This window comes from Antedon bifida, chromosome 9 (assembly GCF_963402885.1).
Source record: "Antedon bifida chromosome 9, ecAntBifi1.1, whole genome shotgun sequence".
NCBI lineage: Eukaryota > Metazoa > Echinodermata > Crinoidea > Comatulida > Antedonidae > Antedon > Antedon bifida.
The window spans coordinates 21,220,362-21,246,974 of record NC_136234.1 but is presented as its reverse complement, the minus strand read 5'-3'; the positions used below and the strand labels follow the sequence as shown (position 1 = coordinate 21,246,974).

The window sequence follows — 26,613 nt, the reverse complement described above, 5'->3', positions numbered from 1 at the left end:
CATGCAGTACACACCAATCGTCATGCAGTACACACCAATCGTCATGCAGTACACACCAATGGTCATGCAGTACACACCAATCGTCATGCAGTACACGCCAATCGTCATGCAGTCAAATATTGCGTAATTTATACCGCCACCTATCGACAAAATCGAATACCACGTGACGTTTATTAGACGGCTGTAAAACTAAGGCTATTTAAACATTATACTACAGCAACTCGCTGTCTACTACTACACCACACGTGCTTTATAACTAAAATGGCTTGAAAAAACTATTAAAGAAATCTATATATAGGACGTAAAGCATGTGCGGTGTAGTAGTAGACAGCGTGAGTTGCTGTAGTATAAACTTTGTATAGCCTTAGTTTTACAGCCGTCTAATAAACGTCACCTGATATTCGATTTTGTCGATAGGTGGCGGTATAGATTACGCAATATTTGACTGCATGACGATTGGTGTGTACTGCATGACGATAGGTGGGTACTGCATGACGATTGGTGTGTACTGCATGACCATTGGTGTGTACTGCATGACGTTTGGTGTGTACTGCATGACGTTTGGTGTGTACTGCATGACGATTGGTGTGTACTGCATGACGATTGGTGTATACTGCATGACGATTGGTGTGTACTGCATGACGATTGGTGTGTACTGCATGACCATTGGTGTGTACTGCATGACCATTGGTGTGTACTGCATGACCATTGGTGGTGTGTACTGCATGATAAATGTGAACTGAAGGCAGAGGAGGCGTTCCATAGAGGTGCCACTAAATTGTATGTGCGACATTACAATTCCGACCATTTAGGGGCGTCATTTACCTAAAGTCGCTTTGCCACAGGCCCCAACATGGGAGTGTGCAATAATGTTAAAGAAATGAACAATTTAGATGATCGGAATTTAAGTGCGTTCAGGATTTGAATTATATATTGTATTAAATGTTTAAAAAGGTAATTGGTTAAGGTAAAAATATTTTTAGAATATGGACCTTATATTCAGATGGTTCAAATAACAATGATACACTTCTAAAAAAAGTCTTATTATATAATTATTTTATTTCTTTTTAAGTTGTTTGGCCAAATGGAGCCTGTTAGCAAACGGCAGTGTTTTTTGTCCGAACCCCTGTTTATGGGCCTGGCATTTAGATATCCATCATCATCATTGTTGATTTATACTAATATTTTAGGATGTACAGGCACATTCAGATACAAGTCCACCTTCACCTCAGGTTCAGTCGCCATCTTCAGTTAACAATAGCAGTTATACTGACAAACAAGAAGGCAGTTGTTCCAGCGAAGAACCAATACAAGAACATGTAGATACTGCGGATGACTCACTGGTGAACACCACAAACGATGACCCAACAGGTGATTGTAATCTTTAGTTTTGTTTTTTTTGTTAATTTTAATAATAATAACAATGAATAGTAAGAACAAGAAATGTTTTTGATTTATCACCAACATTATTCATTCATCATAATATATCATTCCTGAAGAACTTTTTACTATTTAATAATAATAAATTGATAAACCGTTCCAAAGGGTGACAGGCCCAAGAAAAGGAACTACAACTATAATGCTGTGTTGACGGGTGGAATGAACGAGTAGACAACTAGATAGCAAAGATCTATATGTATGAATCAAATTCGAAATGAAAGCATGCGAAGAATTATGAAGGGATAAATAGGCAACATTTTAAAATTTATTCTCTGTGTAACAGGAAGCTAACTAAGGTTTCTAAGCACTGGTGTGATATGTTCCCTAACCGGGCATAGAGTGACTAAACGGTCAGCAGAATTTTGAACACGCTGCAGTTTTGAAATATCCTTTAGCAGGCAAACCATAAAGCAATGAACAATCTCAGGCCCGTAGCGAACCCGACATATCCGATACGCTTTTCTGAAAAGTCACATAGTTAAAAGTTCTTATAAAAAGTGTACCAACTCGGATGGTTTGGGAATCGGTCGTAGAGAAATCGTATAGCAAATGATTTAACATTGAGATAGAAGTTACAAATTACATGAATCAACCGTCCCTATGGTCCAATTATGTCCATAGTTTGAAGGGCATCATGATCCGGCTATACATTTTAAAATGATGAGTACTTTATGAACCACGATGATCACCAAACATGAAATATCAAATGTTGTTATAACTTTTTTCCATTTCAGTTATGGAAACAAATCTTTCTAAAGAAGATCGCAATAGAGATGTTTCCACGTGGCCAAATAAGGACCGGAAGAATATTGTGAGAAGACATTCTACAACGACTATTATCTCGAAACCCAAAAAACGTAATCATAAAACATTTTTCTTGAATGTATTATTCATATTGTGTCTATGAATATTTAATTAATAATAATAATAATTATTATTATATTCATTTTAAATGGATAGGTTTTTCTTCCAACTATGTCCACTAAGTGCCTTTGCTGTGTTTTAATGAATTTAAACCTAGATCTTGCGATGAAAATGAGTGTGATTTTTTAAAATAAAAACAATTCCTGTAAAAGAAAGTTCTCTCACAAAGAGTTTGTAATAAACAAATACGGACAGTAAAAATAATTCAAATTATTATTATTGTTATCTTTGGTTTTCAGTTGCTACTAAGTCATTTAGTTTCGTTCGTAAAATGTTTATGCCTAACAATGCAAATGAGGCAGAAACTTTCCTCGTGGTAGTGGAGAACGTGGACTCGTCAATATCGGAGGATAAATTGAGATCGTATTTTACGAACAAAAAGAAATCTTCTGGAGGAGCAATTGTTTTAATACAGAAGAACCAGAACATTCCTGGCTGTTGGGTAATACATTTTCAAAAAGTAAAAGGTACATTAATATGTTTATATATATTATATATAGCTTCATCAATGTCTTATTTTGGTAGAGGTTTGTCATGAAATACAATATTTATTATAAAATGAATGCGCAGTGCGATTAAGACAGGGACACCACTTTCGCATAAGTAATCAATAATTACGCAGGGTTTTAGCTTCTCATATTGTGCTACTGTATATTATATCTTTATAGTTGCTAAGGCAGTGGTCAAACAAAATCAACATACGCTCTCAGGAACAAGTTTAATAGTTAGGCAAGGAGAGAATCAAATTGAAAGACCTCTCATTAAGGATAGATTGTTGATTACTGGTCTTCCAAAACAATTAATGGAGTATAAATTTGATCTCTATTTGGAAAACGTTACTTCAATGAAAAACCCAACAGTTGAATTTGGAAGAGATCCCACAAAAGCTATGGTGACTTATACAGACCCTATAGAAGGTGAGTGTTAAGTGACCTCAAAGATATTTTTTGGTATAGATCAAATAACCACTGAATACCGGTATGTCCCTTTTGTACTATTTTCATTGTGATCATGCTCAAAAAAGAGAGTTTTGATTCAACGTAAATGTAACTTTTGGGAGATTCACTCACATTTACTTTACTATTGTCTATTTTTTTAAATTTCGCCAATTACGTTTACATTTGAAATATTTTTGAATTTTCGAACAATTTAAGAACAAATTTAAGTGTCTACGACCAGTAGGGCGGAGATACATATATGCCCTGGGCTGTTGGTCAAATGTCAGAAATGGCGTTTCCGGTAATTTTTGACTAGAATATCCCAAGACAAAATTACCTCGATGTGACAAGTGGTTGTCGAGATTTAAAGACCTATTGGTGTTTAGTCTTATAACATTTCATCCTGACCTTTCACCACATTTTCAAAATGTGTAACCAAACCAAAAATGATTGTTTGGCCATCCTAAACCAATTTCTGAAGTCAAATTCTCTGGACATCAAGGTGCATACGAAAGTTGATCTAGCCACTACAGTATATAAAGGGGCTTTATTTGATTTAACTGTTTTCTGTTAAACTATTTACATTCGAATGATCTAGGTATTCACTTATATTTTCTTTAGAAATCCTATTTCTAGCTGCATACAGTTCTAAAAACAATCGTATTTTTTTCACACAAAATTTGTTTTGGGTTTGTTAATAATTTATCATTATACTTTTTATATGTTTTTTTTCTATCCGTTACTTTCCTCTAAACCTAAGAGGTATTTTGTTCTACTCTCTCCTTCTATCCATTTAACTCTTGATCTTTATAAGCACCTTTTGTTTCTATTCCTTTTGTTCACTTCATATGTTTTGTGTTCTATTTTCTCTCAATGTCTTCAATATCAGAATTGTATCTAAATTTCTCATTTAGTTTGTTATACACTTTGTTATATTTCCTTATCTGTATTGTTTATCTATTTAATTTTTTATCATAGTAACAAGAAGTTTTTTATAATTTGCCTCCGTTTCTGCAATAATCTTTGTGAAAGTATTTTGATATTCAACATCATTTAGTAAGCTATTGCTTAATTTCCAATAGACAGGAGCTCTTTTTGATTCACTATATCCAATCCTTAAATATATTGCTTGATGATCAATAAGTATTGCAAGTCTTATTTCTCTTGTTCCTGATGTATTTTGTTTATTAACGTTTGCTATATCGGCACAATTTTGAAATTGCACAGACTGGGGAATACTTATACAAAAAATGGAATTGGGTAAATTGGCTTGCACTTTCATTAGGCCTACACCTAATTATTGAGGTACAAAGTAGTCAAATCTGTGGATATGTAGAGTACTTGTACACATTGGTATGGAAATATTGACATATGGATGGGTGTCTCCTTTACTTTCAAACTGTGTTACTTTTTTATGAAAAATATATCAAAATATTCCAAGGGTAAGGAATGATCATCTGAATCAGTATCAGTATTCTAACTGTTAAACATTTAGCCTATGTTATTAAAACAAACAAATTAAAATATTAACTTATTATCGGAAAGTTGGAATGTCGCTGGCGTAATTGTGTTCTATAAACTATATGAGTGGCGAATATACAGCATACATGGTGAGTGACGGCAGCATGTGTGTGGGTTGTCTGCATACACTTGATTCTAGCAGGTATTGGCGTCAACATTACCTAAAAAAGTAAGCTTGAGTGAGGTTGGGGTCAAAAACTATCGTGTTTGGTCTCAAATGAAAAGAAATTTAATTTTAAACGCAGAATGTATTTATTTATTTATTGTGTCATTTGCTGTTTCTGTAAAATATCAGATTAAAGTAAAAGCCATTAGCATTGTGAATATTTATGCGATTTAAATAAATTCAATGTTATTTATTTATTTTATTTATTCAGGTTTATTTAATAAAAACATAGATCTTCATAGCGTGATCAATTTAATTGCTGTTTAAATTTAGGATTCTACTTATAGTAAGGGCAGTCGAGGTCTTAAGACGGTTAGTTCCTACTAACAGATTAATTAGGGGTTTATGTGACATTTTATTGACAAACCTACAAGAATCACAACCAAATCATCCATCACCATCGGCAACATTGTCACTAACGTTTAAACTATAAAAAAATATCCCATTAGTTCGTCCAACGACATTAGTAACTACTTCCATGTATTTCTTCTATTAAACAGATTATCATTCACAGAAACAACTCTAAAATTTGTTGACAATGTTGACATCAAAATGCATCACTTTGTTGATATGTGCCTCTCATACATTCTCCATGAGCCTCAACCAGGCATAACAGTACTCAATCAAAATATTAAACTGTGTTAAATTATGTGGTTTTTTTACAGATGTTGATGAAGTAATAGAAACGATTAATAAAAAGACACTTTCTGGTAAAAAAATCATTGCAAAGAAAGTGTTTGATGTTGATACAGTCATTGTGAAGAATTTGGATAATTCGTGTAAGGAAGATATGCATCTTTATTTTGAAACTCCTAGAAGGAGTAATGGAGGACCAATACAAGCACTGTGTCTGGATGAAGAAATAAAGGAAGGAAAAATACAATTTGCAGACTACAGAGGTATGTGGCAAATAAAATGCCTATGGCTTTGGAAAGAAATATAGTGCACAATAGTACCGTGGGTGCACATGTTAACCCATCCCCCCCCCCCCCCCCCGCTGTGGCAAAATATTTTGGCCTCTGAATAGCAACACATGCGCTCCTTTTGGCCATAGTCAAGTTTTAATTACTCTAAGAATGGTGACCAAAAAACAGACAGCGCTTTTTATTTGTGCTGGCAGAAATATAAATAGAATGTTATGTAAACATTTAAGCAAAGACTATTAACAGTGAGTAATTTCAATTTGATTTCAGTTGTAAAGTCAGTCTATACGAAAAATCACATACTTCTCAAAAACCGCCTGAAAATGTGTTTATGCTATGATGAAATTGGTGAAATCATGTCAAAGGGTTGTCAATGGAAACCAGATCCGGTTTCAGTGGCCAATGATCCTTCCCGTTTGAAATTTTTTTGTAAGAATCATGAGTTTATGAACGAACTCTATGAAGCCGGAATAGAAATAGATTATAACGAAGCTTCTGAAGTCGTCCTACTAGATGTTGGATCTACATTGGACCTTACAAATATTCATTCTTGGGGTCACTACGCTACAAGTACATGGAAACGCCTTCTTGACGAATATGACATAGAGTTGTTGGATATTGGAGATGAATGCTTTGAAGATTTCCAGCCAATCATTGAAAAGGCAAAAAGGAAAGGTGTGGAATTGCAACTGGATGATTCATCACCATTCCTAATAATTGTAGGGTTAAAGCATAGCGTTGCTAACCAACTCCATAAGTTCGAAGTATACCTCAAGGGTATGAAGGACAAAATTAAAAGGCAAAAAGAAACAATAGTTACATCTGAAAACTGTAATCCCTTAAAAATGAAGAAAATTAATTTGCTTAATTTTGAAGAAACCTCAAGGACTACATTTGGAGTGGATTTTGCTGTTGATAATAAGAGCAGTACAATAACATTTAAAGGACTTTGCGGTGACATAGAAAAAGCTAATATGTGTCTTACCAACAAGCTAAAGAAGATTGCCGAGATATCTTTTAACTGTGAAATTGAGATTTGCTTGTTTCTGAGGAAGTTCTATGATGAAGTGATACGTTTGCTAAGAGATAATCATCGCCGCATTGCATATAGTATTGAGGGAAACCATGTTAAAGTGCTTTCTACTTCTCATGAAAATGCCATGTATGCAAAAACATATATTGTAAAAGTAATTCAATGCAAGAAATATCTCATTCCACTTGATAACATTAAAGTAATTAAACTTGCTAAATTCAAGTCATTGCTTGAGGGTTTCAATAAATTAGAATTGGTGACCGTTAGATCGTTGTCTGAAGCAAACGGTGAAAGCTGTATCATAATAACAGGAGTTGACAATGTTGTCCGTCAAGTTATCAGCAAGCTGGATACATTCCTACAAATCAACAAGATATTGGAGACCAAGAAACGAATGGACAAAGGAGTAGTTCTGTTATTAGAAAAACATCATTCACAAGAAATTGATACTATTACCAAAGATTTGAAAGCATTTTCTGTGAATGTAATAACTGAAGTGGACAATGACTGTCTCATAATCAGAGGTAATCGTAGTGGTATTGATAAAGCTACTAAAATGATAATACAATTAGAAAAGAAGGTAAAGACAGGTAAACATTTGATATCTCAACCAGGTATGGCAAGCTATTTTAAACAAGAGAAAGGAAGAACAGATTTGAAATCTGTGGAAATTAACTTCAAATGTATTATAGGGATTGATGGCAAGTTCTCAAGCAATGAATCAATGCAAGTACTGTTGCGGCACAGATTAAAAAAAGGAGTTAAGTTGACCGTCTGCAAAGCAGATATGACCGAAATGAATGTTGATGCTATTGTCAATGCTGCAAATGAACGTCTTGAGCATGCCGGCGGATTAGCTAAAGCTATTGTTGATGCAGGTATTTAATATAATAAGCTATTCAATCCCATTAATGGTAGTTTATTTTACATCAAGTTTATTTCCAACTTTTATATCCAATGTCTGCTTTTTATTCTTTTATTTCTACCGAATTTTTTTATTTATTATTTATTTATTCAACTTCTCACTAACTCTGTTAGTGAAGGATCTGGACCAACAGGTGGTAAATATAAATATATATCTATCCAGAAACAAAGATATTTGTTTATGACAAATTGTATGTATGTCTTCCTCGATAGCAATTGCAAATCTTACTGTACATTGACGGTACATATTTTTTATTTTTATCTTAGGGGGAAAAGAAATACAGATAGAAAGTAAAAAGATAATGACATCTCGAGGTCGATTGCTTCTTTCTGGAGAGGTTGTCTTAACTGATGCTGGGAAACTTCCATGCAAAAAGGTTATTCATACTGTTGGTCCAATATATAAAAAACACCAGTCAAATGCAAAAATATTACTCAGGAAGGCAGTAACAGGTGCTTATGAAGAAGCAGAAAAAAATAGATTCATTTCTATTGCCTTACCGGCTATTAGTTCGGGAATATATGGCTACCCTTTAGCACCATGTACGCATGAAATCTTAGAAGCAACTAAAGAATATTTTAAAGATAATTCTCAATCGACACTGCAGCAAGTTTACTTTGTAGCTCTTGATATGCAAGTTTGCGAAGCATTCGAGTCATCTATGAAAAGTGTTATGCAGGATGAAGAGGATGATGCTTTAACGACTGAAGGTTATGAAGATTATGTTGATTCTGTTGGCCTTACAGTAGCCCCTGTCATACCAGCTATTCCAAATTCAAGATTGAAGATAAATAACAATGTAGTAACAACGAGGGAGGGTGTTGATATTAAGCTAATCAAAGGAAAAATCGAAGACTCTAAGGTAAGACTTTGTTGTGTTACTTTTATTATTGTAATTGTCACTGAAGATGTTTTTTTATTATATAAACTTATCTCTCCAGGTGGATGTCATTGTAAATACTACTTCAAGTGATCTTGCTCTGAGCAATGGTAATGTTTCTAAAGCTCTTCTTCAAGTAGCAGGTCCCCAACTTCAACAAGAATGTGATGTTATAAGAGCCGCTAAAGGAAATATTCCATCAAATAGCTTTGTTGAAACTGGTCCTGCCGCTTTGAAATGTCAGAAAGTATTCCACACAGCACTACAAAATTATCAAGGACCAACGTCAATGCAGGTTTGCTAATAATGTTTTCTTTTTTTCTTTTGTTTGAAAACGTTTTAAGATTTCAAATGTCAGAAAGAGCCTTTAAAAATATAGCAAATTACTAAAAACATTTTACTGTACAATGTTTTATAATTAAGGAATATGGAGAACAAAATACTGACTCAAACGGTGGTTAATATCTTATTTTAGAATATAAGAACACTTCTCAAGACGCTATTCTCATCGGCATCCACCTTGAGATCCGTTGCCATTCCTGCACTTGGAACTGGAAATCTGCAGTATCCAGCTGATCAAGTGGCCAGAGTCATGTATGAGGAAGCTATAGATTTCAGCTCAAATCATCCAAAAAGTAATCTAAAGGAAATACATTTTGTGGTCTATGACAAAGATAATACATCAATTCAGGTTTGTTTTGTTTTTTAGTTTTTTAATCAGTAATAAGTTCTTATATTCTTCTATAAAAATATGTCAGATTTAACAAAAGGAATATTCATATTCTAGACAGCAATTTGACCTCACGTTTCATTACTTGCAAAGATTCTCGAAAAACTTATTTATGATCCTACTTATGATTTTATTAACATAATTTAGCTTAACATTCTTTTTACTAATCAATTTTGTTTTAGAAAACATTATTCCACTTCTTTTCCTTTAATTGACCTCACTAATCAAATTACGGATGCAAGTCATTCGCCTCTGGATTATTTATCGATCTTTCAAAGGCGTTTGATACAATGACCATTCCATTTTAATTTCTAAACTTTATAATTATGGAATAGGCTACGTGGTATTTGTCTTTATCTCTCCAAAAATTATCTTTCAAATCGAGTTCAATGCACAAATAACAATAATTACATTTCTGACTTTAAACCTATTTTCCTGTGGTGTGCCTCAAGGATCTCTCCTTGGCCCGATATTACTTTACTCTATATTAACGATTTACCTAATGCTTCCAAATGTTTACTTTTTATCGTTATGCAGATGACACCACAATCTTTTATTACAACACTAATTTGAAATCTATTTTTGACATTTTTAACCAAGAACTAAAAAACATACACGAGTACTTTGTTGTAAATAAAATCTCTATTAACACCAGCAAGTGCAGTTTTATGTTGTTTGGATTTCGTCACCAAAAAAAAAGGAATAATGAGATTAATAATGTTTATATCGGCAATCAAATAATACCTAATAATAATAGTTTCATGGTGTTGAAATTGACAGTGAATTAAACTTCAAAACGCATATAACGGAAATAGAAATCAAAATCTCTAAAAACATAGGTATCTTGTATCGTCTTTCTTTTTACCTTCCTACATTCTCCGTAACATCTACTGCTCACTAGTGGCTCTAATTTATTTGATAATTCCTAATGATATTACATCTACGGCGATCTCAATGAATTGTTTTTCTGTAAAAGTAAAAAACTACCTTTTTTCAAATTATTAGTATATTTTGAATGATTATTGTCGGCCGTTTGTCGTCTCCTCTGGCTGGCTACCAAATTCAAATAATTACCATTTGTATCGTTCATTGTCTTTATTCTTCCTGTTTGTTTGTTTGTTTTGTGTGTGTGTTTTGTTCTGTTTTTATGTTGTTTTTTTCTTCATTACTACATTTATTGTACATGGCCTGCCTGCCACAAGTGTCGATTGGAGTCATCCAATCGATGTATACTTCTAGGGCTCTTGCCTCTTTTTTTTTGCATTTAAAGAAAATTTGATAATAATATGTTTATTTTGAAACAAAAGTATATTAATTATTTATTTTCAATACTTTAATTTTGAAGAAAGAAGAAATAAATGTTACTTGAAATGAAATGCTATATAGGAAACTCATTGTTTGTCTACAAAGCGTTCGCCTAAAACAACCTAGGCTAACTTTACTGATGTTGATCTCTGCGCGTAAATTATTACAGGCGATGATTGTAAACCGCATAGTTGTGGGAGGTATTTTGTTATCCAATGAGATGTGTTCCAATACAAACCTTCGAGTTGTGTCTTTAGAAGGGCTCAGCGTCATCAAAATTACGTTTTGCTAGGCATTATAAGCCATAGATCTGCTAGCAGGACTCAATTTCACTTTGCAATTTCAAGTTTATTAAAATATTTATTATTACATATTACTTTTTTGGTATTGTAGGCCTATTGTATTTGTATTTTCTTACATTAATCATGGACCTATAAATTTATTAATTAAGGCGTTTGACTCTGAGATAAATGGTATGACATATCCAGCAAATGAAGAAAAACGACAGACATCAAAGGAATATATTGAAAGAAACAGTAAGTCTATTTTGGTTTTAAAATCTTTAAATGTAAACAGATTGATTTATATTATTGCTACTTATTTTGCAATTAACTTGTTTTATGAAAATCACTGAAAAATAAATTAATCTCAAATGAATCATAACACGTGTTGGTATTGATGTAGTATTATCTAGATTATTATAAATTTCTATGGAAAATAAATATTTATTTCTTGAATTATTGCCTGTGCATTATAATATGTTATTATTATTTATTATACTGTAAGTTTTAATCTATATAAAATGTAGATTATTTTCTACAACGTTTGTAACACTTAACCGATGCCGGAAAATATTATTAATACTGTTGGTCAAAATAGAACTCATTCCAACTCAATGTGAACATTTACAGTGACTGGTGCTTATGAAGAAGCAGATATAAATAGATTCACTTCTATTGCCTATTGCCTTAGTTTTGGCATATTTGGCTACCATTTTAGCATCATGTTGTACACAGAAAACCTTATAAGGAACTAAAGAGTATTTTTAAGATAATCCTAGATCAACACTCAAGTGTGTTGATATGAACGTTTGCAAAGCCTTTAAATTGATGATTCTGTTGGCCTTACAGTAGCCCCTGTCATACCAGCTATTCCAAATTCAAGATTGAAGATAAATAACAATGTAGTAACAACGAGGGAGGGTGTTGATATTAAGCTAATCAAAGGAAAAATCGAAGACTCTAAGGTAAGACTTTGTTGTGTTACTTTTATTATTGTAATTATCACTGAAGATGCTTTTTTATTACATAAACTTATCTCTCCAGGTGGATGTCATTGTAAATACTACTTCAAGTGATCTTGCTCTGAGCAATGGTAATGTTTCTAAAGCTCTTCTTCAAGTAGCAGGTCTCCAACTTCAACAAGAATGTGATGCTATAAGAGCCGCTAAAGGAAATATTCCATCAAATAGCTTTGTTGAAACTGGTCCTGCCGCTTTGAAATGTCAGAAAGTATTTCACACAGCACTACAAAATTATCAAGGACCAACGTCAATGCAGGTTTGCTAATAATGTTTTCTTTTTTTCTTTTGTTTGAAAACGTTTTAAGATTTCAAATGTCAGAAAGAGCCTTTAAAAATATAGCAAATTACTAAAAACATTTTACTGTACAATGTTTTATAATTAAGGAATATGGAGAACAAAATACTGACTCAAACGGTGGTTAATATCTTATTTTAGAATATAAGAACACTTCTCAAGACGCTATTCTCATCAGCATCCACCTTGAGATCCGTTGCCATTCCTGCACTTGGAACTGGAAATCTGCAGTATCCAGCTGATCAAGTGGCCAGAGTCATGTATGAGGAAGCTATAGATTTCAGCTCAAATCATCCAAAAAGTAATCTAAAGGAAATACATTTTGTGGTATATGACAAAGATAATACATCAATTCAGGTTTGTTTTGTTTTTTAGTTTTTTAATCAGTAATAAGTTCTTATATTCTTCTATAAAAATATGTCAGATTTAACAAAAGGAATATTCATATTCTAGACAGCAATTTGACCTCACGTTTCATTACTTGCAAAGATTCTCGAAAAACTTATTTATGATCCTACTTATGATTTTATTAACATAATTTAGCTTAACATTCTTTTTACTAATCAATTTTGTTTTAGAAAACATTATTCCACTTCTTTTCCTTTAATTGACCTCACTAATCAAATTACGGATGCAAGTCATTCGCCTCTGGATTATTTATCGATCTTTCAAAGGCGTTTGATACAATGACCATTCCATTTTAATTTCTAAACTTTATAATTATGGAATAGGCTACGTGGTATTTGTCTTTATCTCTCCAAAAATTATCTTTCAAATCGAGTTCAATGCACAAATAACAATAATTACATTTCTGACTTTAAACCTATTTTCCTGTGGTGTGCCTCAAGGATCTCTCCTTGGCCCGATATTATTTTACTCTATATTAACGATTTACCTAATGCTTCCAAATGTTTACTTTTTATCGTTATGCAGATGACACCACAATCTTTTATTACAACACTAATTTGAAATCTATTTTTGACATTTTTAACCAAGAACTAAAAAACATACACGAGTACTTTGTTGTAAATAAAATCTCTATTAACACCAGCAAGTGCAGTTTTATGTTGTTTGGATTTCGTCACCAAAAAAAAAGGAATAATGAGATTAATAATGTTTATATCGGCAATCAAATAATACCTAATAATAATAGTTTCATGGTGTTGAAATTGACAGTGAATTAAACTTCAAAACGCATATAACGGAAATAGAAATCAAAATCTCTAAAAACATAGGTATCTTGTATCGTCTTTCTTTTTACCTTCCTACATTCTCCGTAACATCTACTGCTCACTAGTGGCTCTAATTTATTTGATAATTCCTAATGATATTACATCTACGGCGATCTCAATGAATTGTTTTTCTGTAAAAGTAAAAAACTACCTTTTTTCAAATTATTAGTATATTTTGAATGATTATTGTCGGCCGTTTGTCGTCTCCTCTGGCTGGCTAGCTACCAAATTCAAATAATTACCATTTGTATCGTTCATTGTCTTTATTCTTCCTGTTTGTTTGTTTGTTGTGTGTGTGTGTGTTTTGTTCTGTTTTTATGTTGTTTTTTTCTTCATTACTACATTTATTGTACATGGCCTGCCTGCCACAAGTGTCGATTGGAGTAATCCAATCGATGTATACTTCTAGGGCTCTTGCCTCTTCTTTTTTGCATTTAAAGAAAATTTGATAATAATATGTTTATTTTGAAACAAAAGTATATTAATTATTTATTTTCAATACTTTAATTTTGAAGAAAGAAGAAATAAATGTTACTTGAAATGAAATGCTATATAGGAAACTCATTGTTTGTCTACAAAGCGTTCGCCTAAAACAACCTAGGCTAACTTTACTGATGTTGATCTCTGCGCGTAAATTATTACAGGCGATGATTGTAAACCGCATAGTTGTGGGAGGTATTTTGTTATCCAATGAGATGTGTTCCAATACAAACCTTCGAGTTGTGTCTTTAGAAGGGCTCAGCGTCATCAAAATTACGTTTTGCTAGGCATTATAAGCCATAGATCTGCTAGCAGGACTCAATTTCACTTTGCAATTTCAAGTTTATTAAAATATTTATTATTACATATTACTTTTTTGGTATTGTAGGCCTATTGTATTTGTATTTTCTTACATTAATCATGGACCTATAAATTTATTAATTAAGGCGTTTGACTCTGAGATAAATGGTATGACATATCCAGCAAATGAAGAAAAACGACAGACATCAAAGGAATATATTGAAAGAAACAGTAAGTCTATTTTGGTTTTAAAATCTTTAAATGTAAACAGATTGATTTATATTATTGCTACTTATTTTGCAATTAACTTGTTTTATGAAAATCACTGAAAAATAAATTAATCTCAAATGAATCATAACACGTGTTGGTATTGATGTAGTATTATCTAGATTATTATAAATTTCTATGGAAAATAAATATTTATTTCTTGAATTATTGCCTGTGCATTATAATATGTTATTATTATTTATTATACTGTAAGTTTTAATCTATATAAAATGTAGATTATTTTCTACAACGTTTGTAACACTTAACCGATGCCGGAAAATATTATTAATACTGTTGGTCAAAATAGAACTCATTCCAACTCAATGTGAACATTTACAGTGACTGGTGCTTATGAAGAAGCAGATATAAATAGATTCACTTCTATTGCCTATTGCCTTAGTTTTGGCATATTTGGCTACCATTTTAGCATCATGTTGTACACAGAAAACCTTATAAGGAACTAAAGAGTATTTTTAAGATAATCCTAGATCAACACTCAAGTGTGTTGATATGAACGTTTGCAAAGCCTTTAAATTGATGATTCTGTTGGCCTTACAGTAGCCCCTGTCATACCAGCTATTCCAAATTCAAGATTGAAGATAAATAACAATGTAGTAACAACGAGGGAGGGTGTTGATATTAAGCTAATCAAAGGAAAAATCGAAGACTCTAAGGTAAGACTTTGTTGTGTTACTTTTATTATTGTAATTATCACTGAAGATGCTTTTTTATTACATAAACTTATCTCTCCAGGTGGATGTCATTGTAAATACTACTTCAAGTGATCTTGCTCTGAGCAATGGTAATGTTTCTAAAGCTCTTCTTCAAGTAGCAGGTCCCCAACTTCAACAAGAATGTGATGCTATAAGAGCCGCTAAAGGAAATATTCCATCAAATAGCTTTGTTGAAACTGGTCCTGCCGCTTTGAAATGTCAGAAAGTATTTCACACAGCACTACAAAATTATCAAGGACCAACGTCAATGCAGGTTTGCTAATAATGTTTTCTTTTTCTCTTTTGTTTGAAAACTTTTTAAGATTTCAAATGTCAGAAAGAGCTTTTAAAAATATAGCAAATTACTAGAAATATATTACTGTACAATGTTTTATAATTTAGGAATATGGAGAACAAAATAATGACTCAAACGGTAGTAAATATTTTATTTCAGAATATAAGAACACTTCTCGAGAGTCTATTCTCATCGGCATCCACCTTGAGATCCGTTGCCATTCCTGCACTTGGAACTGGAAATCTGCAGTATCCAGCTGATCAAGTGGCCAGAGTCATGTATGAGGAAGCTATAGATTTCAGCTCAAATAACCCAAAAAGTAATCTAAAAGAAATACATTTTGTGGTTTATTACAAAGATAATACAACAATTCAGGTTTGTTTTGTTTTTAAACAAGTTCATAGACTCAATACATGAGAGATACATTTTAATAGCAATCAAAAAAATGTATTTTGTGTTTTTTTTTAAATTATATTATATTTCTTTGTACTTTATTGTATTTGTATTTCCTTACATTAATTAAGGCGTTTGACTCTGAGATAAATAGTATGACATATCCAGCAAATGAAGAAAAACGACAGACTTCAAAGGAATATCTTGAAAGAAACAGTAGGTCTATTTTGGTTTTAAATTAACAGATTGATGACAAGTTGATATCATGAACACTATAGTTGGTAATACCCAGTACCGTTTTGATTGAAAAGCACTTGAAAAGCATTATATATATATATGCTACAGAGAAAATTTCTGAATATGTGGATGATTTACTTAGACCATATGTGACTGATCTCCCTTCATACATTCAGGACTCCACGGACTTTATCCGCAAAATTAACCAAATTCAAAATTTACCTAATAATTCTGTTCTGGCTACATTAGATGTTTCATCATTGTATACTAATATCCCTCATGAAGAAGGAGCCGACGCTTGTATTTTAAATTACAAACAAATTCCAGGCAAAACGCCTACTAACGCTCATTTACGAGAACTGGTCATGTTGATTTTAACCAACAACAATTTTATTTTATTTATTTTTTTTTAATTATGGGACAATTTGAGGCCAATTTTCTGTCCCTCCAAACTAATAAACCACTTGTTTAGTTTAGATACATTGACGACATCTTCATGATCTGGACCCATGGTGAAGATAATTTGGAATCTTTTCTTCTCAATATTAATTCAGCCCACCCAACTATCAAATTTACAGCTACCAAATCCACTAGTAGCGTTGATTTTTTGGACACTATAGTGACCATAGAAAATGGTACACTCAACACTGACCTATTCCGTAAACCCACGGATAAAAATATGTACCTGCTCCCTAGCAGCTGTCATCCCCGACACTGTACCAAAAACATACCGTGCAATCAAGCATTACGTATCAGACGTATCAGATTTAGATTTTCAGAATCGTACCGAAGAACTAACCGGACATCTCCGGAATGGAAATTACAAGAAGGAATACATTGAAACTGCTATAAAGAAAGCAAAAGATATTCCTCGATGTCAAACACTGACGACGTACAAACCACGTCAGCCAAAAAATTCGACCAGAGTGCCATTGGTCACAACCTATCACCCTAGGTTGCCTCCATTACGGGCTATTATTGAGACACATATGCCCATTCTACAGTCCACAGAACGTCTCAGGACTGTTTTTCCGGAACCACCCATTATTGCATTTCGTAGACCTCCCAACATTCGTGATATATTAGTCAGATCAAAATTTAAGAGTGAAATTAACTCTCATGACAGCCAAAATTTGAGCAGTCACCTTTGCGGCAAATCTTGCAAAACTTGTTCATTGGTTGATTCTACTGAAAAATTTAAGAGTAAACAAACTGGTCGCATTTTTCGGATAAGACAATCAATTAATTGTCTAACCAAAAACGTCATTTATCTCATATACTGTAATATTTGTGGCAAACAGTACGTCGGAGAAACAAAAAACACTCTCCGTATGAGAATGACACAATACAGATCAGCTATCAAAACATTAAAGCTTGATCAACCTGTAGCCGGACATTTTAATTCAGCTGGTCACTCGATTGCAAATTTCAGAGTTATTGCAATAGACCACGATGTCAAATGGAGCGACAAAACTCGCAAAGACAAAGAAAACCACTGGGAATTACAACTTAAAACCACAAAACCTTTTGGACTTAACATTAGGAATATACTCCCAGATCGGTAAAATTATTCCATTGACTACCAAAATGTAAGTTTCAATATTAACCACCATTTAAGCTGTTTTTAGTTTCATTCCAAAATTGTTGATATCTATACCAAGCTACCTTCTTTGTTTTCTACTCTTATTCAGACTCCACCCTGCCTGCTTTTGTTGTATTTCTTTTATTCCTGTCCACCCAGGCAGCACTTGCCAGCTCTTATACTATGACGTTATCCAAATTCCTTCACTTGCACTGATGAAGGGCTAGTTTTGCCCGAAAGCTCTGCTAACTTTTCTGGCTGTTTTACTTATCGTTTTGATTTAGCTTTTCGCTTTTTTTTTTGTATCTCCATTGAGATCCAGCCACTGATACCCACAGCATTGTCATTTTTTTCAGTAATTTGCCTTTGGATTTATATATATATATTATATCTACTGATGAAGGGCTAGGTCTGCTCAGTAATTTGCCTTTGGATTTATATATTATATCTGATATTTGTACTGTGAAAATCAATCAAATAAATTCTACTTTTTATATTCATGCCCATGTCGTGCTTGTCCAATAAATTGATTCTAAAGTAGATTTCATTCTACAATGGTTTTAACACTTAGAGTAAATAAATCTCATCGGAGATCCTTCTTTACTTACTTGTTACTTGTTTGCATAGCTATCCTCATTATTGGGGACATTTCGCCGTCATTGACATTATGTTGACATAGCACAACAATGAGATACATTAATTTTGATGAGGTCATGGAACACTAATTAATTTAAAAACCTGGGACCTGTAACCCTAGGTAGGGACCCTGACGGGTACTCTCCCTCCGGGTCAAAGGGATCCCGAACCCGAAACTCATCGGTGGGCAGGGACGCTCATCTCCCTGTTCCTGATGATCACCCAGCCTATTTACATTTAAAATTAAACACCAAGATATATCATTACATTAACTACTTGGTAATTACTAGTCATGTGTTAAAGAGTCTCCACACCACTCCCTACCACTAGTCTATGGTTAGATTAATATTTGCAATAATAACCCTGAAAGATAAAACGTTTATAATCATTATTTTTGGTTTTACCATTACAGATTTGTCAACGGTGCGAGAAACGGAGGCGGACACAACTGGCCATGATAATAATACTCGCTCGCTCACTTTACAAATTCTATCATTAGATGAGAAACAAATAAAAAGAGCAAAGAGTGAAATACAATCAATAATAGCTGAGGAAATGACAGAAAAGGTTTATTTTACAATGGACAAATTTATTTTATACTAAAATATAAATGATAAATTTAAAATTGGTATTATTAAACTAAAGGTTTAGAACGGATTTTTTTCAAGGTCAAAGGAAATTTATAAATGCAGCGCCAAGCAAAATGAGGTAGGCCTACAGTATAAGTCGGAATTTACAAAAAATGAGGAGCTATGCTACAAAGGAATAAAAACAAAGTTTGTTGTTTAAACTTAAAATCGAAAAATGTGCGTTCTAGGCCATATACCTCGATTATGTTTATTTTGTGAGAACATTTTCTTGGCATTCGTAGTTCACCCACAATCCACTGCGGATCGTACAATACTCATGCTATATTCGAAATGTTGTGCAAGCGAGACATTCCAATATCAAAATATCACCTGGTGAGATCAACAAACAGAGTAAACGTTACTTACACGACATCGATAGGCCTATAAAAACAAGTTATCAATATCTAAACATTTATTACATTTAATAAATCATAAACTTTACGTCATAGTTTTGCCAAAATCCACATAGTAAAGACAACAGGCGTAGTCAGCCAGGCCTAAAATTGGTTGGAATCGACTAGGGCTAAGCCATAACAAAATGATAATATCCATATTAATACCAAACAGGTCCGTTGTGTGAAACTCGGTCACCTAGTGAAATTCCGAAAACTAGATTTGAAGAGTTAAGCTATCGCATCGTAACATTCATATGCTATTTATTAAGCTTAGTCTACAGTAGGCTGGACTACAACGATTGTACGAACAGCATAGCATCGTTCAAAAAGGCAATGTCTACCCTTCAACAGTTGACGGTATAGGCATTGTAGTTTTGTTATTCAGATAACAATCATGCCAATCCACACAAAAAAACGCGCCAATCCATGGCTCAACACGCAGAGTATGTTGACGTTTTCAACAGGTACCGCTTTGACAGTCATTCGTAACCAGAATAGGGCATAGTCACTTTAAAAAATAGTAAAATATTTGCGGTTAGATCGAATAAATGTGCGACCGTGGGTTCGAACCAAACGTATTTATCCAAGCAGGACGCTTTACGTTTGCCTCTCTCTCCACCCAAGACACAACTTTGCACTGATTACTAGCTGCATTATGGGAGTATGTGTACATCCGTGTTTGATCCAAAAATAACCAGAGTAGGCCTAATAATGTACAGCGCATAGAGGTTTCACAACATTATAGCGCTTTATAAATCCAAGATATTACCTGTATGTAGGTCACATTATTTAGTTGAATGCAACTGTAATATTAGTTTCATAGCTTAACTTTATTGTTTTTTTTTCTGTTGTTAAGGCTTATTTACAGAAAGACATTTTTAGCCGATTTGACGAAAAACAGATCAAGATGTTTACAAAGAGTATTGCTGTCAAATATGAGGTATGATACATTGTTTAAACATTAAACATTTTCATGTGATTGTTTGATTTCGAAACAGATGTGTCGTACAATTATCTCCCATGTCAACAACTGTATGTACACAATTGCACGTCCATTTTGTTTTTGTAAACATTTTGAGAGTTTTTTTCAAAGCTGTAAGTGGTACAATATGCGCAATTTAATCGAAATCAAATCAAAATTGTGTCTCGTATAATAACTGTACTGGCCAAAACTCAAGTGCCTATTTTTACATGGACTATACTTCAACATTTTATACAAGATGGAAGTAACGAATTAATTAAATAAAAATTGTAAACAGCAGGTGTTTTATAAAACAAAAACATTGAGTAATAACTTATTAAAATATTCTTTCTATTCAATTTAGCTAATAAACGATCATTGTAGAATAACAAGGTCATGATTACTCACAAGCATTAATTATTACACATAAAAATAAAAAGTAACTCGTACCTTGTTTATGTGTTATAATATTTCTGGCACTGAGATATTTTGCTTTTTACTTTTACATAAAAAAACATTATTTTATATCCATTTTAAATATCACTTTAGGTTTATGTTACTGGAAACGCCAAATCGAAGACCATCACATTACAAGGCAGGCTTGTTAATGTACTGGATGCTCGGGAAGCCATATTTAATTTGCATAATAAAGAGCTTAAAAAAGAATTAATTTTGAAATCTGCAAAATGGTCTTACACAAGCGTTAATAATGAGATGGTTGAGTTTGATGACGATATTACAGTTTTGCTTGAAACTGCTCACAACAAAAAGGAGGAATTTGTAACATTTACCGCAAGTAATAATCATCAATACAAGGTGAACCTCAAGAAGATGGAAGAAACCGATTTAACGCTGAATCAAACCTATTCTATTATGCGTAATGACGGTACGGTACTCATTAAAATAATGTTTAATGTATTTATTATGCTTATCTAATAAAAGTAATATAGTCCACTTAAAATAATTATAAAGTACTGCAATTATATCCACATTTAAATAAAATGAATGAACATTCTACCACTGCAGTTTTATAAATGATGGTTGGATCAAGATAAAAACGAAAGCTAAAAAGTGTGGCCTTTCGCTTTGAACCAGAGTTTTAATAGATGGGCAAAATGAATTAGGTAAAAGATTGCATTTCCGAGCAAATAAAACAAACAAAAACTGGATACTGAACTTAGATTTTAAAGATAATATTTATAATTGATTGTTATCCTATTTAGTTCAAGCTAAATTAATTCTTCCTCGTGATTGGAGTCCAATGAATAAAAAGGACCAGGTAAAAGTAGAAGATCTTATGCCAGGTAGTAAAGAGTATCAAGATGTTAAGAATCAGTTTACTACTGCATTGCAGGGAGGATTGTTTCGACTACAGTCTATTGTCAAGGTTTGTAGAACACTTTGGTCATGAAGTAAACTTTACTTTACAATTTTTTACATCAGTATATAAAATAATGGGTTACTTACTCCCCAAATAGCATTAAATTATTTTAATAATAAACTATTATATTATAATTATTTTCCAACAATACTACAACAAATAACTGCACATTATACTGTTTCACAATCTGCAACAAACGCACGATCAATGTGTTAGACATTTTCTTAATAATCTTAACTCCAATTAATATAGATAAGTCGAATTCAGAATATTGGATTATGGAAGCAATATGTTGCTAAAAAGGAAACGTTTGAAATGAATACGACACGTCGACCGTTTGAACGAAAGTTGTATCATGGGACTGATGAAGAGACAGTTGACAAGATCTGCAAAGGAGGTTTCAACAGAAGTTATGCTGGAAAAAATGGTAATCTATAACATAATATTGTTTTTCCCCACCTTATTTTAAATTAGCATTGTTTTATCTATTATGATTTTCACATTAATACATCATCTAATGGATCATACCAGGGAAGAGTTAACTCTTCTCTGATCATACTAACTTACTCTAACATAACTACAGTATTTGTTCGCAAATCTACAAAACATCAAAAACATTTTATGAATGTAGCAACATTTTATGCATTACTATAATATACATACTTCACAATTTTGTTATCTTTTCTTCATTGAAACTTATTCACTTGATTATCTAGTTTAGTATCTTTATAATAGTGTTTATTATTGTTTGAATGGCCTGTAGTTATTATGTTATTTAAAGTCATTTTTGCCCGGTTGTTATTCTCTTTATTATTTTAAACGATAAATTATCATTTGTCATTTATCATTATCATTATTATCATTATCATTTTTATCATTATTATTATCATTATCATTATTACCATTATCATCATCATTATCATTATTATCATTATCATCACCATAATCATTATTTATTATTATTATCATCGTTATCATCATCGTTATCATTATTATTGTTGTCGTCGTCGTTATCGTTATTGTTATTATTATTATCATTATTCTAGCAACTGCCTATGGAAAAGGAACTTATTTTGCTGTCGATGCAAGTTATTCTGCCCAATCACAATATTCTCACCCAAATGCGAAAGGAGAAAAACACATCCTCTTGTGCGATGTTCTTGTAGGCAATTTTGATAAAGGAAATCCTAGCCTAATAGCACCACCGACAAACTTTCACAGTGTTTGTGACAATCTTGTAAAACCATCAATTTTTGTCATATTTAATGATGTTCAGGCTTATCCTAGTTATCACATTAGATTTAATTAGAGCAAACAAATTAATTATTTTTCTTATAAATGAATTAAATAATGTAGGTTTATGTTAAATATTAAATTCATGTAAATATAACAATAATATAATATACCCTTACCGATAGTTGTACAACTACAATTAGTAAACTTAAGAACATACCTTTATGTCTATTAATATAAATTAAATGTAGGGCCTATGTGACTGCCTATGTAGGCAGTCACATACTAAGTATGTCATCATTATCTATAACATTTTACTTTTTAGCCAAACTAAATTTGTAGGCCTAAGCAGTCTTACTTATTGCCTTGTTACAAGCAAAGGCGAATTTTCATTTTTAATCATTGCTTAAAATGCATGTAGATTATTGGTAATGCCAAAAAACGAATGTAATAATAGGTACTTTTCTTGTTTTACGTTGCTTCTTTATCATACAGTCACCTTTAATATGTGTTACCGTACCTAAAAAGGGAATCCCCGGTATATCATTCTACAAAGGAACAATGAAAAGACTCCTGTCTCCTGTAAAGGCTGTTCAAAAGTACATATCACTGCGACCTCCAAAACCTGGACAGTTTTTTATTGACACTACCGGAAAACCGATCACCAGAACGACGGTCTGTGAAGTTCTTGATAAAACACTGAAATCACTTGGAAAGTATACCACACACTCTTTCCGCATCTGCAGAACAACCGACCTACATAAACTCGGCTTGTCAACAGACAGCATCAATGTTATTGGGAGATGGTTCAGCAACAAATACATGACATATATCCGACCAGATTTTCATGACATAACTATAAATCTGAAACCACTTTATTTTATTTTAATTTGGCCTTTTGTAGCATCCCAGTATTTTCTAATTAATCACTTATCCCACTTAGGGTGAGCATACCTTGATATGATAGTTGAGTTGATTTATTCAGTGAAGATGTGTTTATAAATTTTAAATTGTTCAAAACTTTTACAATTTTAATTTGTTCAATATTTTTCTTAATATTCGTGATTTGAAATATTTCTACTGTACCGTGCATTGAGATGTTTAATGAGAGCTATAAGAATAAATTCATTAATTCAAAAATTGTCCTAATAAACGAAATTAAAATTGTTCATTAGTCCCTTCATTAACTTAATATTTATTCCGCCAGAATTAATTTGAATTAAAGACTATTTTAACAAATTCATATTTTTTTTTAGAAGAAGGCCCGTGTAAAAAGTATTTAAATTGAAACATGACAATCATATTGGCTGTCTACGCCCACTACTAAACATCGATCTATCTTATCATTTTCAATCTGTAATGAACATCTTATCGATAACAATATAATTGATAGTGTTAAATAAGTGATTAATTAAGTTCGAGAAGAGGTCAGTAAACATATGTATTGATATATTATTATACATTAATTAATTTAATAGATAACGTACATGAACAACTTTGCAAAACACATTTCTTCAACATTGTGCAACATTTTTTTAATTAATTGAATACGAGGTCTGATAACGCTTTCTAACAATAGGTACATCGCGTGATAGAATAATTATCTTAACACAATTATTATTTGAAGACGTTCTTAATTTCATAATCCAGTCAAACCATTCATCATAATGTCATGACTATGTCATTATTACCATGCAATCATCACTTATTATTATCAAAATGTATCACCAAACGCATTAGGAGAAAGGCGAATGGAGAGAGAAGACTATAGAATCGGAATATTTTCAGATGATTTTCATCATGTATCATTAATCTATTTGTAATTAAAAATAGTATACGTAAAATTGATTTTTCTTTTGATTTATATCACTTTTTTTGTTAAATTTACATAAATGGAAGTCAATTTTGAGGAATTTCCTATTATATATAACACACTGTAAAAACATCCTGTAGCAGCAACCAAGAGATTATTTTGTGGTAGACGTCTAGAATATTTAAAAATAATAATTTTAATAACGAAGCCTTTAAAGTTGAATTCAGCTCAACGTCAACGACTTTGTAATCAATAATTATTTTGATCCCTTTTTCTGTCAATCATTACAAATCTTAGTGATCCGAACGAACTACGTTGACGTAAAACTTACTACTTTTTCTAATGGAAACAAAGCTTTACCTTAATAATCGTCATTGGTCAACTCGTTTGCGTTGCGCTAGTCTCCCCCGAAACGTAAATATGTGAATTTGACAGATGGACAATAATATATCAATACTCTATTATCACGATCATTGGTAGATTATTCGCTGATTAATTTAATAATTTATCTAGACTTAAATTAACAATGAAATCGAAACAGGTTTTTGGTCCCACAAAAGATAAACATATTTCATCAAGTACAACATCACCGAAACCAAGCCCATAATGACAATATAAATTGAAGAATAATAAGCAACCTTTATTGAACATTTACGTTTCCGTGTATTAACACCGTTTTCGAAATGAGAGCTGAAATGTGTTACAGAGCGCTGCTTTTGCTGTACTGTGTGTCCTATGCCACAGGTAAGAAATGTTTACAATAGTTTACGGTATTTATAAGCAAGCGTTTTTAATGTCAATATTATTTTAGATTTTTGTTGTATTTTTTAACTATACTTTTTTTTTAATTAGCTTGTGTTCACTGTTTTAATTTCAACTTATTAAAATACTACCGAACTTGCCAAATGTGCCACTGTATGAAATGTATATATTATACAAACACAATTAATACACTAAAATATCAAAAACATATTTTTTGATACAAGAAATCTACATAGTTGTGTATACTATAATTCGTCTTAATGAAGAAATTATTCGCTTTATCGCCAGTAATAACTAAAATATCAAAAACATATTTTTTGATATTTTAGTGTATTAATTGTGTTTGTATAATATATATATTAAAATAACCTAACCCACCACCCTGTCTCCTTTTGTTGTATTTCTTTTATTCCTGTCCACCCAGGCAGCACTTGCCAGTTCTTATGCTATGACGTTATCCAAATTCCTTCACTTGCACTGATGAAGGGCTAGTGTTGCCCGAAAGCTCTGCTAATTTTATTTTTCTGGCTGTTTAACTTTATCGTTTTGATTTAGCTTTTCGCCTTTTTTTTGTATCTCCATTGAGATCCAGCCACTGATACCCACAGCATTGTCATTTTTTCAGTAATTTGCCTTTGGATTTATATATAAACACATATTATACAATGGGACATTTGGTAAGTTCGGTAGTATTTTAATAATGACGAATTGAATTTCAAAATTGATATTGTCATGAAATTGAATATCAATATTTTATTTTCTTTATTTACCATAGTGGCTATGACTGCTGCGCTAGAGATCACAATAAGTGATGTGCAAGTATTTCCCGCGAATTCCGACGCGTTACTGGCATGCGACTACACGCCAACCAGTGCGACGGGGGTTGATATCTCGTGGACTCGAGTTAATGAAAGCGAAATT

At 32.4% G+C, this 26,613-nt stretch overlaps 1 protein-coding gene across 1 annotated transcript; it reads left to right on the top strand.

Moving 5' to 3' along the window:
* Positions 1-1,084: 1,084 nt before the first annotated feature.
* On the top strand, positions 1,085-24,389 carry LOC144853004 (protein mono-ADP-ribosyltransferase PARP14-like). The gene is made up of 28 exons (XM_078711059.1): positions 1,085-1,093; positions 1,191-1,371; positions 2,175-2,297; positions 2,604-2,801; positions 3,033-3,281; positions 5,655-5,888; positions 6,183-7,823; positions 8,137-8,732; positions 8,812-9,045; positions 9,226-9,441; positions 11,237-11,321; positions 11,916-12,031; positions 12,111-12,344; positions 12,525-12,740; positions 14,542-14,626; positions 15,221-15,336; positions 15,416-15,649; positions 15,830-16,045; positions 16,195-16,279; positions 16,997-17,503; positions 18,931-19,085; positions 20,399-20,482; positions 21,053-21,299; positions 21,727-21,890; positions 22,137-22,311; positions 22,931-23,121; positions 23,613-23,833; positions 24,374-24,389. Exons 1-28 carry the CDS (start codon positions 1,085-1,087, stop codon positions 24,387-24,389), a joined length of 6,828 nt encoding a protein of 2,275 aa, XP_078567185.1.
* Positions 24,390-26,613: the final 2,224 nt, after the last annotated feature.